The sequence below is a fragment of the Pleurodeles waltl genome, chromosome 3_1 (genome assembly GCF_031143425.1).
Source record: "Pleurodeles waltl isolate 20211129_DDA chromosome 3_1, aPleWal1.hap1.20221129, whole genome shotgun sequence".
Lineage (NCBI taxonomy): Eukaryota > Metazoa > Chordata > Amphibia > Caudata > Salamandridae > Pleurodeles > Pleurodeles waltl.
In genome coordinates, this window is record NC_090440.1 from 601,284,218 (window position 1) to 601,300,270 (window position 16,053).

The 16,053-nt window shown below is 43.0% G+C and overlaps 1 protein-coding gene across 1 annotated transcript in view; it reads right to left on the minus strand.

Moving 5' to 3' along the window:
* The window catches only part of LRP5 (LDL receptor related protein 5), a 397,037-nt gene that overhangs the window by 104,031 nt on the left and 276,953 nt on the right, over positions 1 to 16,053 (minus strand). Inside the window, exons 11-13 of the mRNA XM_069223040.1 lie at positions 11,940 to 12,124; positions 4,641 to 4,964; positions 2,638 to 2,840 (exon numbers count right to left, since the gene is read on the minus strand). Of these exons, the coding sequence (XP_069079141.1) occupies positions 2,638 to 2,840; positions 4,641 to 4,964; positions 11,940 to 12,124 (712 nt within the window). The remainder of the gene's footprint in view (positions 1 to 2,637; positions 2,841 to 4,640; positions 4,965 to 11,939; positions 12,125 to 16,053) is intronic.

Consider the following 16,053-nt stretch of genomic DNA (forward strand, 5'->3'; position numbering starts at 1 on the left):
AATAGCCAGAAAAGAGGGTTTGGCTACCTAGGAGAGAGGAAAGGCTACTAACACCTGAAGGAGCCTATCACAAGGAGTCTCTGACGTCACCTGGTGGCACTGGCCACTCAGAGCAGTCCAGTGTGCCAGCAGCACCTCTGTTTCCAAGATGGCAGAGGTCTGGAGCACACTGGAGGAGCTCTGGACACCTCCCAGGGGAGGTGCAGGTCAGGGGAGTGGTCACTCCCCTTTCCTTTGTCCAGTTTCGCGCCAGAGCAGGGGCTAAGGGGTCCCTGAACCGGTGTAGACTGGCTTATGCAGAATTGGGCACATCTGTGCCCAACAAAGCATTTCCAGAGGCTGGGGGAGGCTACTCCTCCCCTGCCTTCACACCATTTTCCAAAGGGAGAGGGTGTCACACCCTCTCTCAGAGGAAGTTCTTTGTTCTGCCATCCTGGGCCAGGCCTGGCTGGACCCCAGGAGGGCAGCTGCCTGTCTGAGGGGTTGGCAGCAGCAGCAGCTGCAGAGAAACCCCAGGAAGGGCAGTCTGGCAGTACCAGGGTCTGTGCTACAGACCACTGGGATCATGGAATTGTACCAACAATGCCAGGATGGCATAGAGGGGGCAATTCCATGATCATAGACATGTTACATGGCCATATTCGGAGTTACCATGGTGAAGCTACATATAGGTAGTGACCTATATGTAGTGCACGCGTGTAATGGTGTCCCCGCACTCACAAAGTTCAGTGAATTGGCTCTGAACAATGTGGGGGCACCTTGGCTAGTGCCAGGGTGCCCTCACACTAAGTAACTTTGCACCTAACCTTTACCAGGTAAAGGTTAGACATATAGGTGACTTATAAGTTACTTAAGTGCAGTGTAAAATGGCTGTGAAATAACGTGGACGTTATTTCACTCAGGCTGCAGTGGCAGGCCTGTGTAAGAATGGTCAGAGCTCCCTATGGGTGGCAAAAGAAATGCTGCAGCCCATAGGGATCTCCTGGAACCCCAATACCCTGGGTACCTCAGTACCATATACTAGGGAATTATAAGGGTGTTCCAGTAAGCCAATGTAAATTGGTAAAAATGGTCACTAGCCTGTCAGTGACAATTTGGAAAGAAATGAGAGAGCATAACCACTGAGGTTCTGATTAGCAGAGCCTCAGTGAGACAGTTAGTCACTACACAGGTAACACATTCAGGCACACTTATGAGCACTGGGGCCCTGGGTTACCAGGGTCCCAGTGACACATACAACTAAAACAACATATATACAGTGAAAAATGGGGGTAACATGCCAGGCAAGATGGTACTTTCCTACAAGAAAGCAATGCAGCTGTGACTTTCCCTAAAAAAGAAAGGACAGCAATGTCCCTTTGTGAAGCGTAGAAAAGCCCAATGCACTAATGCCATTATGGAGATCCTGAGGTCTTACTGAGAAGTTAGACACTGGGGGTAGCTTACAATTACATTTTTGCACTCAAGATATGTGCGTTGTCAGCTGGTAAAGGCCCTGTCAGAGACACCTCAGGGCTGTGAGAGTGTTGGGATGTAGACGGCAGGCATTATATTCAACTACACCATACCATTCATTGACTTTGTGGTGCTCTCTATTTACATATTTCCAGTCGAACAGGCTCAAATGAGTATCCCCTTCACCAAAAGACAAAGGATTGTGTTGTATTCCTTTCGCAGGGGCACCAGTACCCACTGTACTTGTAACCATGGATGTCAATCTGAACAATAGTTTCCTTTCAAGTGGAGAGTATCTCGTGCCAGCCCCTTTTCACCAACCACAGGGTTCCAATGATAATACGAATTTTTACTTTGGACCAGTTATTTAGAACCCTAAACCCTTTTGTAGGGGCAATACCAGTTCACCTCTTTAGATTCGTATTTGGGAGTTCGAAATAGTTTTTTTTTCCCAACTGCCGGGGCTCAAATTCATTTATTTGACCCTCCCTCGGGCTGGGAAACTAGGAGAAAAGGCAAACTTAATTAGTAAACTTGCTACATTTTTACCAATTTAGGATCTGAAAACAATGATATCATAAGTGAAGACAGCACAGGTTACGAGAGCCCTCCTCCACAGTACAATACAGAATATTGGGTCTAAAATGTAATTTAGATAGATGTCTATATAGACGTCATGTCATTTACAGCTCAGTTCCCTGAAGGTGCTAGAGCACTCTGGTTTGTTGTGCTGATAATCTCGAACTGTCGTATATTTCTTATGAGTAAATGAAGCTGAATTCTTTATCCCTTTTCTTTTCAAGGAAACAGTTCTGCTGGGACATTGAGTTTTCTGTGAGTGATTGCACTGTTCTACTGTATCAGAGTTCTGAACCTACAACAACCTTGAGTAAACGTTGACTGCTCAGCCTAGCTATCACTGGGCAGACCAATGAATTAAGGGCTTAACTTGGTTATCAGGTGAAGTGCAATATTATATGGAAACCAGTGGGCGTAGGCAGCACCCCATGACCAAAGAGACACTTCCCAGTTACAAAGAACTGACCCATACTGAGGGAAATGTCCTCACATTTAATTGATTTTTTGGAGTGACACACACACACATACACACACCCCTTAAACATATCCTAACACCACCATGTGGAATTATTTGCACAAATAAACAAAGTGAATGAGACTTGCCTGTGTGCCGTCGTCTTTCGCTCTCTTGATCATATTCTGCCGCCCATCCACCCAATAGATGAGCTTATCTAGGGGGTCGTAGTCAATGGCCTTGACATTGCGGAGTCCATGGATAGGGAGAATGATGTCGGGGCTCTGTTGCTCATCAAGAACCATCCGACTGATGGCCGTCTTCTGGCTGAACAGCAGGAAGCTGGTGGGTGCTAGAATGAAGGATATGCCTAAGAGCACTGAATAATGTTTTTACAGCGGAACAAACACTGAGCAAGATGGAAAATTCTAGTCACTTACGATTGTGTTTGCACATAACCATTATTGGTTAAGTAGCATTTAATTTCACCCATACCCTGAAAAAAAATGTAACCCTAAGTTGCTGTAACTTCTAAAATCTGGCAACAAAATGACATTGTAGGAGGTTTTATGCCTTATAAAGGGAATATCATTCTAAATACGAAGCATAAAAGAAAACATTTTGTGCTGTTACAAACTCTTTCTATATGAAAAATCAATTGCTTCTGAAATGCAGCTAATTCAATAATCTTACTCGGTAGGACGTCTGTTCTGCAAACTGTAGTCCTGATCATATACATGCTGCTTTCACTGAAAACTGTGATAAAAGGAAAACAGGCATACTAGGGCGCACAAATTGTCATGAACTGATACCTGCAGAATTAATGAATGGTGACACACTGCTTATAACCCAGTGGGTCTGTTGGTGCAGGTCACCACGGTCATCTTGAATAAGTGGGAAAACACTCTTCCTCCTCGTTCTGAATTTTACTATATTGACATTAGTAGCTGGCACATGCTCCTTATATTCTTCCCTGGATGACACTTACATATTTCTGAGCCAGGTTATTGAAGCATTTAAACATATTGCATCCGAGTTCGACATGAATCATGTCATATACTGCCAACCAGCGTGGGACACTTGAACTCGTAAGATGCCTACTAAGCAATCTCCAGCATTCTGTGCTCCTTGAACTCTTTGTATTTGGAAGGCCAAAAGGCAAATATATAGCATTTAGACTTTCAGAATACTGGAGCTTTGAGTTTATGGATGCCTTCACTACCATTTAGAACAGAGCTGTGGTTTGTTTTTTCGGGAGTGAGGGTATTTGGTGTTATTTGGTTGCATTTCCAAAGGCCCTAGTGACTTCAGTGACCAAGGCTGCATGAACCGATGAACTCACCCATGAAAGGTTATGGCTTAAATAAATACTGCCTCTGAAGAATATCGCCCTCAGGGGCGCATGCACATATGTAGGGCTTTAATTTTCCACTACTTGCCCATCCCCAGTAAGTCACTACGAGACATGATGCCCTACTCTTCCAGAGACGAAACTTCACTGCACTGCTCTGTAAATCGACCATGGTGCAATAAACACAGAGAAGACAGGGAGAAATTTCACTCACAATGTAATCAGTGAAAGGTTGTTAGGGTTGGTGGAAAACCTGTCATGTAAAACATGACTGATCCTAATTAAACCTCACCATCTTTTAATAGGCTGTAACCAGAGATGAATTCTAAACCCGTTACCTGGTTTTCATTGTACAATGCTGCTATTCTCTTAGCAAATTCAGAATAAAAGCAAAGTAGTTTTACTATGACCGCAATTGAATGAGCTATCACGCCAGCAGTTCCCCTGCTCCATCTTGAAACAGTTGCCTGTGCAAGACGTGCAAAACAATCTAGCATAAAACTTGTCAGTGGAGATTCTCGAGTGACACAAACTTGGCAGGGAAAGCTCAGGAGTGACACAAGGAAGCTCTATTGACAAAGTGGTAAAAGTAGGTCTGCACCTTAAAATAGTAAAAGACCAGAGACAAAGAGGGGAGCTGCTATGAAAGTTAAGTGAAAACTGGAGACTACATAAAGTCTGTTATGTTTTTAGCAGCCAGGGAAATACGAAGACTGTTAGGCCTTGCAGTCCACACCTGTCATTGGTGAATATCTATGTAATAAGTGACAAATGAGAGCATTGGCAGAGTGAAATACGTACAGCTGCAGTTCCTACTGTTGGCGTCCAGCGTATAATGAGAGGCACAGGCACAGCGGTAACCATTAGGGATGGCCAGACACAGCTGGCTACAGTGTCCATTGTTCTGCATACACTCATTAAGGCCATCCTGACGCGAGGAGTGAAAGACCAGGATGTCCATGACGAAGTCCAAGTGCTCCTGAATCATGGTGCGGTTTTTTCCATTGATCTTGTCAGCCCTCTCGATACTGTGCAGGTTCCAATCCGTCCAGTAGATGAAGTCGCTGTATTGGGTTAGACCGAATGGATGTGGCAGGTCATCAGCGATGATGCCCCTCTCTTGCCCTGTATTTCAAGGAGAGCATAATTACTTAGTTTAAAATAAAAAAAAAACAATGAGCACATTTTTATTTTATATGGTGTTTTTTTCGAAAGTGCTACAGAACACCTCAGAGTGTTTCTTGTTAGATACAAAGAAAATGGAGAGTGGCTCAATAAGACTCAGTTGCCAGTGGTGCATTACCAGGTAAGGGAACCCATCACGCGGATAGAAGAGATGGTGCAACCTAGGAGAAGAGTCCGAGCCAGAACAGAAGAGGAAGATAGGGGAATAGCTCAGGACTGAACAATATTTGACAGGAATGATACATGTATTGACAAAGTCAACTGGTTTCGCTATATGGCTTTGCCATCACAGACCCAGTGGCTTAGCCAATGCTTTTAACCGATGCTGTTCAGCTTCAACAAGAAACAAAAATAGTTATAAAGCTATTCAGCAGCAAGGGGAAAAAATACATTAAAAAAAATATAGAAGCACAGTGACGTATACGGCTACATGTGTCATCATGCATGCTGGCGTATGCATCATGATACTACATCGGCCCCATAGTGATGCTGTATATCAACATACATGAATCTACATACATCATGATGTTGTGGCCATTTTGTAATTTTTTTGTTTAACGTTACCATTTCACAATTGCAGACACTAATCTTGGAAAAGTAAATTAAAAAATATATATAACACGCAAGAAAAAAACATTTACGGAAAGTAGCAGCCTGGTAGCAAAATGCATCTGCCTGGACTCTTAATTAAAAGTGAAAAATAATAATAATAAAAAAAAAAAAAAATACAGTAGGGATGGTGGATTCATGCAGTGGAGTGGGTGGGTATGTTGGTAGGAGCATTTTACACATTGCCACCGACAAGTGGTTGCAGGGGAGCAAAGACAAGTGGGAACCTTGTGAGGAGTGGGAGAGTTTTACTTATTAAAAAAAAAAAAAAAAAAAAAAAAAAAAAGAGTGGAGCTGGACGGGCAGGGTAAGTGGAAGCAACAGAGAAGCTTGGGTGGGAGAGTAATACAGACCAGGATGGGTGTGGAGGGGGGAAGCTGCACACAGGAAAGAGATAAAAAAATCGCATGCACGCCCATGGAGTGCTGGAAGAAAAATAAAGTTCCCTGAATGTAACTAGTGGAAGGACACTAGTCATCTAATCAGAAGAAGTCCTTGGAGGAGAGCGATTTAGTGGGAGAGACCGAGGCAATGAGAAGGACAAAAAGAGGGACAGAAAGATAATATAAATGAGACACTGACTGTGGGACACAAGCAAGAAACAGAAAGAGAAAGCAAGAGTAAGGGTGTATTTTTACTACATCTCCAAAATAAGGAGACTCCATATATAGCTTTTCATAAGAACTTTAACTGTGTGCGGCCTTTGAACGCACAATACATTATGGTTTGCCCCTGATCTCAGAAAGGTTTAACAGGAAGCCATAATAGATGGCACAGTTGAAAAGAGGAAAGAAAATCAAATGAACTGAAACAACATTGTAAGAACACTCAATCACGAAAGAACGCTTAAGGGATATAATTTAATAAGCTAAGGTATTTCAATGCATCCAACAGTGTTTCCAGAACAAGAGCTGTGCATAAGGCACGTAAAATCAAGAGACAGGAATCATGGCCATTCAAAATAAAAAACATTTTCCACATGCATTGGATCATAAGTGTGAAGGCCATTAGACACTTCAATAGGTTTTAACAGCACACTCAATTGTACCGAATTACGTTATATTGTAAACAAGCTCCAATTTGTGCGATTTTATATTTATGTTTTAATTATTTACTTTTGCACATCTTTATCGACGGACTACAAAATAAACAAGCAACATATTCTACCCTGACTACAACATATACATATTTAACACAAATTACAAAGTTAGAAATTAAAAGAAAAAATGCCTATATCTTGCAAAGAAAAGCTCAATGGCCAAAGCACTGAGAAACGATGTGTCCTGTCTCTTTTGTGGCTGGACAGGAAGTGTCAATGGTCCCAGCAGTGCCAGGGTGGAGAACAGCTGCCTGCTAGCTTCACAGGTTGGACACTGAGCCCTATTCTTTAAGACAAGAGGCGGAGTTCGGCGTTTTTCATAAACGAAGGTTGGTAACGGAGAAAAGTATAACAATGGGCTGATTGTACACAAAGAAACAGACCTGGCTTCCAGCGTGGTGTATGAGGCAAACACAGACACTGTGCCATTGTCTAGCAGATTATTTTTTATCAAACCGGATACTAAAAGGTCTGAACAAGAACTGGTGATTGAGGCAAAAGCGGGTGGGCTGCTTGCTCACCTGCAAATCCTTTGCAACCAAAGGAAAATGTTGCTTACCCAGTAAGTATCTGTTTGACAGCATGTGTGGCTGTAGATACACATGCTTTGCACAGACTGTACAGCAGTGCCTCCAGAGAAACGGTAGCTAACTTGTGGGTGTTACAGTACTTTTGAGAAAAAAAAAAAAAAAAAAAGAAAAAAAAAAGAGTACGTAGCACTGCCTGACCTACATTGGCTTGGTGGTGTGCTACAACATCCACACAATAGTCTTTAGTGAAAGTGTGAGTGGTTTTGACCATGTAGCTGCCCTACAAATATCAGCTATGGGTATGTTACCTAGAATTACCATAGATGCACCTTTTTTGCATATTGAGTGTGCTCTGGGGTAACAGGTACCGCTTGGCTTTTGCATAACAAGTTTGGATAAATTTCACAATCCTTCTCATTATACTGGATTCAGTAATAAGGTTACTTTTATATGGTGGAGAAAAAGCAACAAAAGTTGTTTGTCTTCTTTAAGGTTTTAGTTCTATCAATCTAGAACATAAACACTCTCCAGGTCTAGTGTGGAGGGCTATTTCAGCAACCGAATCAGGTTGTGGGAAAACAACTGCAACTTAATAGTTTGGTTGAGATGACACTGAGATACTACTTTTGTTAGAAATTCTGGGTTGGTGATAAGAACCATTTTAACTTTATGTATCTGGAAAAAGGGATCTGGCAAAGTTAATGCCTGAAGCTCACTTACACGTCCTAAGGAAGTGATTGCAACTAAAAAGGACACCTTCCACAAAAGAAATTGTAAAGGGCATGAATGCTGCAGATCAAAAGGTGGTCCCCAAGTCTAGTGAGTACCATATTAAGTTTCCAAGAAGGCACTGGAGGTAATCTTGGTGGTAAAACCCTTTGAAGCCCTTCCATAAAAACAGGGATCTTGAAAAGAAAATACCATTGTCTGTTCTGGAGATAAGCAGCAATGGCTGCTAAATGTAACCTTTTAGAGGTATAGGCCAAGTTTGCTTATTGCAAATGGAAAAGATACAAAATAATATTTTGTACCGACACTTGGAAAGGGTACCAGTTTTTAGAAATGCTATGGTGAACAGAGCATTTCCACTTTGCTGTTTAATATGCGCTAGTGGTAGTTCTATGTGCTTCTTTGAGAATGTCCATACATTCTTGAGATAGATTTAAATACCCAAATTCTAAGACAAATTGCAAGATTCAGCTCCTTGGGATTTGGGTGCCTGATCTGATCTTGGTTGTGAGTGAGAAGGTCCGGGTTGAGCGGAATCTTCTCGTGTGGCGCCACTGATCTATCTAGCAGGGTAGTAACCCATGGTTACCATGCCCAGGTGGGTGCTGCTAGAATTAGTGTGAGAAAAGTTTGTTTGTGTTACCAAACCATATACATAGACAAATATTCCTGACAGTTGACCCATAGGGCATTGCCCTGGGGCTGAGGGTGTGGCAACCTGGAGGCAATGTTCGGGCATGTTGCGTTTTCCTTTATTGCGAACAGATCTATGCCTGGGAATCCCCACTTTTGAAAGTAGGGTTGAAGGACTCTGGGGTGGAATTCCACACTCATGGACTTTTTGCCACATCCTGCGAATGAGGTCGGCAAAATTGTTGTGCGATCCTGGGAGGTGTTCCGCTGACAGATAAATGTGGCGATTCGCCCAATGACAAATTGTCTGTACAAGGCGAAACAACCTTAATGAATGTTCCCCCCGCCAGTCTTTACAGATAGAACATGGCTGTCATGTCTGTGTGAATGAGGGCTACTTTGTTGATGAGATGCATCACAAAAGCTTTGAGTGCTAGATGAACAGCTAGCAGCTCCAGATAGTTGATGAACAAAAGTCTGCGTGTGTGATCCCAAAAGACCCTGTATTATGAGGTCTTTGAGATGAGCACCACATCCTGACTGGGAAGGGTCAGTTGTCAGACTTACTTGTGGAACAGGGTCCAGAAATGGCCACTCTTTCAAATGGTTGGTTTTGTTCCACCATGGCAGAGAGCGAAAGGTGCAGTCGTCTACCAACACTAGACCCTCAAAGTGACCATGTGCCTGAGACCATTGGAATGATAGACATTCCTGCAAGGGGTGCATGTGAAGGCGTGAATGTGGCACTACTGCAATGCAAGAAGCCATCATTCCCAGAAGTTTCATGATTAATTTCACTGTTACTTATTTGTTGGGTCAGAAGTGAAAAAGTTGTCTCCAAAAGTTTTGCACTCTTTGTGCATTTGGGTAGGCTATGTCTAGCTGAGTACTGATTACAGCCCCAACGTAAGGCTGTACCTGAAGTTGAGTGAGATGCGACTTTTGAAAATTGATTGTGAACCCTAACTGGTGAAGCAAGTCTATTGTAGTTTGAATATGGCTGAGACATTGATTGAGAGAGCTGGCTTTGGTAAGCCAGTTGTCTGGGTACGGGTACACATGAATCTTCTGTCTGCAGAGGTGAGTTGCTACCACCGCTAGACATTTTGTGAACACACTTGGTGCTGTGGTGACCCTGAATGGGAGCACTTTGAATTGATAGTGCTTCCCTTCCATGTTAAATCTGAGATCTTTGTAATGAGCTGGGTGAATAGGAATATGGAAATAGGTGTCTTAAATCTCTTGCTGATAGAAAATCGCCCTGTTGTAGCAAGGGTGGCACATCTTGGAATAAGTGTCTTTTAAATCTCTTGCTGATAGAAAATCACCCTATTGTAGCAAGGGTGGCACATCTTGGAGGGTGACCATATGAAAATGTTCTGATATGATGTAATGGTTTAGGGGTCTAAGATCCAGAATGGGTCTTAGTGAGCAATCTTTCTTGGGGTTGAGAAAGTAAAAGGAATGCACCCCTGTGCTTTGTGCTTTATTGTTCCCTTTGAAAGTAGAGATTGAACTTCCTGCTTGGGGAGAGTGATGTGATCCTGTGAGAGTTTGTGAGTGCGAGATGGGATATATGGGGGTGTGGAACGGAGCTCCAGACAAATAACCATATTGGATAATATTCAACATCCGTTGATCTGTTGTGATGTGTTGCCAATTTTGGAGAAAGAATTGAAGGCGCCTATGGGTGTCTGGTATTCAGAGGGTCGCCGGAGTGAGTCACTATTTAGAGCCAGTGGCAGAGGCTTGAGGGAAGTTTGTTTTTCCTCTCCCTCTTGAATTATTTCCTCTGTATAATCCTTTGTAGAATCCCCTGTGTGAGGATGTATGTGGCTGACTCTTACTGTAGGATGAGGAAGTTTCAGCTGAAGGAGGTTTGGAGACTGGTTTGTTTTGCAGCCTGCACTGCAAGAGCAGGGAAGCTAGAGCGCCCCCCATGGATTTTGCTACCTATTAGTCCTTCATTTTCTCGAAGGCCTAGTCGACTTGTGGGCCAAAGAGATGTTCCTTGTCAAAAAGGCACATTTAGAAATGCTTGTTGTACCTCTTGTTTGAAGCCAGAAATGCGCAGCCACGCATGTCAGCAAAGGACACTAGTATTGATACCCCTGGCTGCGGTACTAGACGAATCTAAGGCATATCGTCTAGCGCTATTAGGAATGCGTTGTCCTTCATTAATAATTTCTTGCCGCCTTTTCCTATGTTCCTCTGGGAGGTATTGGAGTAACTGCTCCATCTTGTTCCAGTGGGCTCCATCGTACCTTACCAGGAGTCCCTGCGTGTTGGCAATACACCAGCGATTTGCTGCTCGAGCAGCAACATACTTCCCTGAGGCGTCAATTAAATTACTCTCCTTATCAGGAGGTGGAGCATCTTGGGCAGTTTGGGAGTTAACTGTCTTCCTACCATTAGTCACTACTTAGGAGTCTGCTGGAATCTGGCTCCTGGTGTAGATAGGGTCTGAAGGTGTGGCCTTGCATTTCTTCTCCACTCTAGGAGTAATAACCCAAGCACTAGCCGGGTCTTGAAATATGTTGTCCGCATGCCTTAACATTCCCTTAAGCATAGGGCGATATTGAGCTGCCTTGTGTAAGGCAGTTAGTGTTGCAAAGAGGAAATCATCCTCTATAGGATCCTTATGAGGAGGCACCTAATGGTAAGTTGCTGGCCGCCCGTTAGTTCTTGAAAAGAAGTTGTGCTCTCAGGTGGTGAAGGTCTAGCTGGATAAGCCTCTATGTCTGTATCCGTATAGGCAGTGCTTTAAATGGAAATGTAGAAGTGCAGGTACTCACTATTTAGAGTACCTGTTTCCTCCTGAGACGTGCTGGTACTCTCCCTTAAATATATTGCAGGAGTGCTGAAAAGTGCAGGTACTCTCCCTTTCAAATTAAAAAAAAGTGCAGGTACTCAGTAACAGACAGGAGCTGCCCATTTAAAGCACTGCATACAGGTATTTTTTAGCAATAAATCATGAGTGCTGGGGACACTTATTACTAGTATTATTACTTCTGAGCCGGAGGCACTGCAGCTATGGCCGTTCTGTATTAACCATGTAGATGTTGATAAATTATAAAAACGTCTTTACATTGCTGCTGGCAACCCCGCCTGATACACCGAGGTGCTCACATCAGTTAATTCTGCATGGGACAGTCACTAATGTAATTTTGACTGATGTGGTCCCTGTTAGCACACTAGCAATTTAATAACTAGGTATGATTTCCATTTAACTTAAGCAGCTATTAAAACAGAAAAGGTTGGAGTAGACACTCTTCCCTGCCCACACAATCTCTAATGGCGGAAGAAGCACTTTACCTAGCATGTTTGATGACTCAATCATATTTGTGTCCAAGTCGGTCCAATACAGCCTTTGGTCGGCATAGTCGATGGTCAGATCATTTGCACGTCCCACTTTGTCCACCAGTGTGATACTGCTTGTTCCATCCATGAAGGCACGAACGATCCTGGGTTTACCACCCCACTCCGTCCAGTACATGTACCTGTAATGAAAAGAGGAGATGCTTACTAAGAGAAAAGCCAGGATTCAATAATAGCAATGCTTCGATGCCATCTTAGTTACACAATTCCATATACCTTCAACACAAAGAAAAAGTCACAAACAATACTATAGTACACAGAAAACAAAATTATACCTCAACGTCTAGTTAACTCCAATTACAGAAGAAGCATCTTTCTGATGGAATTAGTAAGAAGCTATTTTCTGGACGTCAATCATTCACACCATTAGCACCTAACTGTGAGATGGCAACCTTGTGTTCTAGATGATACATTTTCTAGTCCTGGCTTGTAACTGATGTTATCCTGACGTTACCTTGTTTATCATGAAACTTTAAAGTAATCTATATTAGCTGGTACTGAACAAAGTTGAAGGTGAGAATTTTGGCGGGCCACTCAAAACAGAAATTGTACTTGAGATGCTCCCAGAGAGGGTAAAGTTAGGGTTAACGAGTGACAAATACATAAAAGGCATTTTTTATAGCAGTCATTACAACACTTCTGCTGTTTCTAAGTGCTCTAACAAATAATGTTACTTTTTAAAATGAATTTTGATTTTCACACATGTAGACATTCACAAGGAAACTGAAGCTTTAAGAGAAACTCAAGATTGCAGGCTACTGAAGTTAGTTGATGTACATGTGACACCATATCAAATCACTGCAAACCCAACAAAAACAAAAAACAAAGTAAGGACTAAAAAGTTGGATAATTCCGGTCCCAGCTACTAGATGACAGAATAATAAAACAGCATGCGAATCCAGAAAAGATTCACACTGCAAAAATAGGTTTTGGGTAGTGGGCACACATGTGGAGGCCACCAGCACTTATTTTGGGGGATTGGCACTCATTTTTCTGCATCCAACATTTACCAAGACTAAGAGACAGAAAACAAGTCACGTGGAAAGACGAGGAAAATAGACAGGAAAACCGTCATAAGAGCAGGAACCTGCAAGAGTGAGATAAAGGGACAGGAGGGTCTGGTAGTGGGCTAAAGAGGCATGATGTGGATTCAAGGCTACCCAGCCTTGGTATTCTTCTCTTAGCAGAGCCCTGGGCACCAGCAATCATTCTTTTCTAAATTATGCACTGCTCTCAAGTACAATGGTAACCAGTTTATAGGTCTTGGATCGACCTTCTTCAGACCATTCACCATCTGTCAGACACCAGACACTCCTCATCCCAGTTTCCTGTAACCGACCAAGATACCCTTTGCCCTGTGCAGAGGGTCTTGTTGATTCCAGCTGTCCACCTCTGTGCCCTCACAGGTGCCAGCATCTGTTCTGATGCGTATCCTCTGGGGAGTCTGGGAACATAGCTCACCTCTCCATGGAAGTCCTTTCCTTTCACGCGTAATGTGGGAATTCACTTGCATCACAAATATCTTGAGTGCTTTCTCAAAGATGAGTCTGCCTTGCTAGGATTAAAAACTCAACCTCCATAATAGCATATTTGTAAACGTTGAGCGCACAAAGCCATCTGCCGGGGCACATATGACCTAGACAATCAGTATACATTAAATAGGTAGGACTGATTAAATGAATGTCAATCAATATGCTACTGCATGCAAGAGGCAAAACTTTATGTGTGCCATTCATCAACAGTATTTGTAAGGAAATGCAATTCGTTATTTGGAGTGGTTGAGAAACATACTGTGTAATAAACTTCTAAGCCTGTCTTGGGTCCGATCAGGCTCATTTGTAAAATCTTAGCTCAACCCTGGGTAGTGGTGGCTTCAAGCAGCTTTACCAAAGGAACAGTTGCAAAGCATTTAGAAGTACCAAAGAAACTGAATAAGAAAGAAACGCGACACAAAAGAAATCTAACACCAACTTATAAAAATAGATGTCATTTTTATGATTTTTTTTAGATACCATCAGAAACAAAAATCCATCAGAGATTTCCAGAGCTATAAATTTGTAAACAAATCCTAAAACACCGCTTTTCACTCAAAGCACAAACACACATTGGCAACTACCACAGTTAGCAGTTACTCTAGAAAATGCAATCAAAGGCTCTGTTTGGGTAATCTAGTCCTCTCTGGGCAACTAACTCCGGCAGGTAACAAGTAATAGTAGTCAATAAGGCTTAGCAGGCTAGCTACCTTGCAGTCAAAGCAGTCTCCAGTCCAGTTTGAGGCTCAATGGGCAAACTCCCTAGACATCAATAGAGTGGTCCTGAAGCAAAGCATATAGGATGCTCTGGGACCATCCCTCGATCCACGAGCATGGTGATGGGACATTGGTCGATGTCCCTCGAAGCCCAGGTAGAATCCAAACCAAAAACTGGTTGCTACTGGTGTCAGCAAAATTAGTGGTTTTCTTAAACTGCAGCTAGTGTCCACCTTGGGCGACCAAACTGCACTTTCACAACACTCTCTTGTTCAACATACTTATGTGCTACTTTTTGAGTGTCATGGTTCGGGCTCCTGGGCTGCGCTTCAGCAGGTAGTGGCAAACGAGCAGTTTGCTGTCTCTCTTTGCCAGGTCCAGAGATCAGCAGGGCAGTCCTTTGGTACTATCACCAGTGAAGGCACGATCTGCAGTCTGAGTGCCAGGGGTGGCACTTTTATGCCCACAACTTGTCCTCGGGATGCAGTGACTATTAGCCAATGGGCTATGAAGTCCCCTCATGCCTGGTGATGACTTCTGCAATCTGTGGCATCTAACTATTCCACAGTTCAATATTCTGCCCACTGCCAAACTGGAGGAACCCTTCTGTGTATGTGGAGCCTGGTAGCCCGCCCTAGAGGCATGGCTACCAGAGAGCTACACACCCATGGTAAAACTGTCAAGCAACTGTTTTTCACTCTGTGTTCCCAATGCCAACCTACCTACCAAAAAAAAAAAAAAAGAGCAGCCCCTCCTGTTTGTGTCCACCATTTGCCCTTCAAAGGCGGCTTCTCCTTTGAAGCTCACCTTTTAGGCTCTTACCCTGTGTGGCTTCCTGCAAGGAAGAGGCAAACCTCTTCCAATGGCAAGTCTTTATTGTGCCCTTTCCTCTCTCACATCCCTCCTTGTAGCTAGTATCTGCAAATGGCCATTAGAAACTTGGCAACAGAGTAGCAACTTTCTAAAGTTGCTTTTAACTCAAAAGTTACATTAAATTTGACTTGGGCATTAAGACGGGTTTAATGCAACTATTTTCTTGATCCCCTGAAGTACCAACTTTGGTAGTCCCATTCAGGAGTTAGCAGAGCTGAGTTGTCAATGTGTAATCCTGTACTTGCCAATGGAGGTACTAGCCTTTCCACAGTAGAAACTATAATTTGGGTTTTTTACTGTTAGGATATTTTAATATGCAGCACCCTGCCCTCAGGGCTTGACGGGCCTACCTTAGGGGTGAAATGTATATTGAAAAGGGAGGTCTGGACTTTTATCATTAGTTTAAATGTCAAAGTCAAGCTAGTAGTTTTAAAACTGCTCAACTAGTCTACAGTGGCAGGCTGGGGGACATGCTTTATTTTGTTACCCTCATGGTGGTGCAATAATAGCTGTAGCCATGAGAGGCAATTTAAATTAAGACCTGGGTAGAGCACTGGCATCGACGTCTTGTTAGCAGGCCTCAGTGCAGAGTCGACATCCTAGCAGCATCAGTTCAAAGCTTTGGGGATGATCAGGCAAAAGTAGGCATTTCCTCACAGTAGTGTAGCAAAACAATGAGAAAACAGAATGCCCATGTTTTTAGTAATATAATATGTGCCCCTCCAGAAATAGGAATCTATCACGCTTGACAATGTTCACTGTCTACTTGCACCGCAAGCTTCATTCTCATTCAAGAATCTGATGTGCACTTACAAATATACATGAGAATCTAGAGAGTGATCACTCCAACCACGCCAATGGTCTGCTGTTCTGTAATGGTCTATAATTTATAGGCCACTGGAGGCTGAATAATTGTCTGGAGCTGTAAG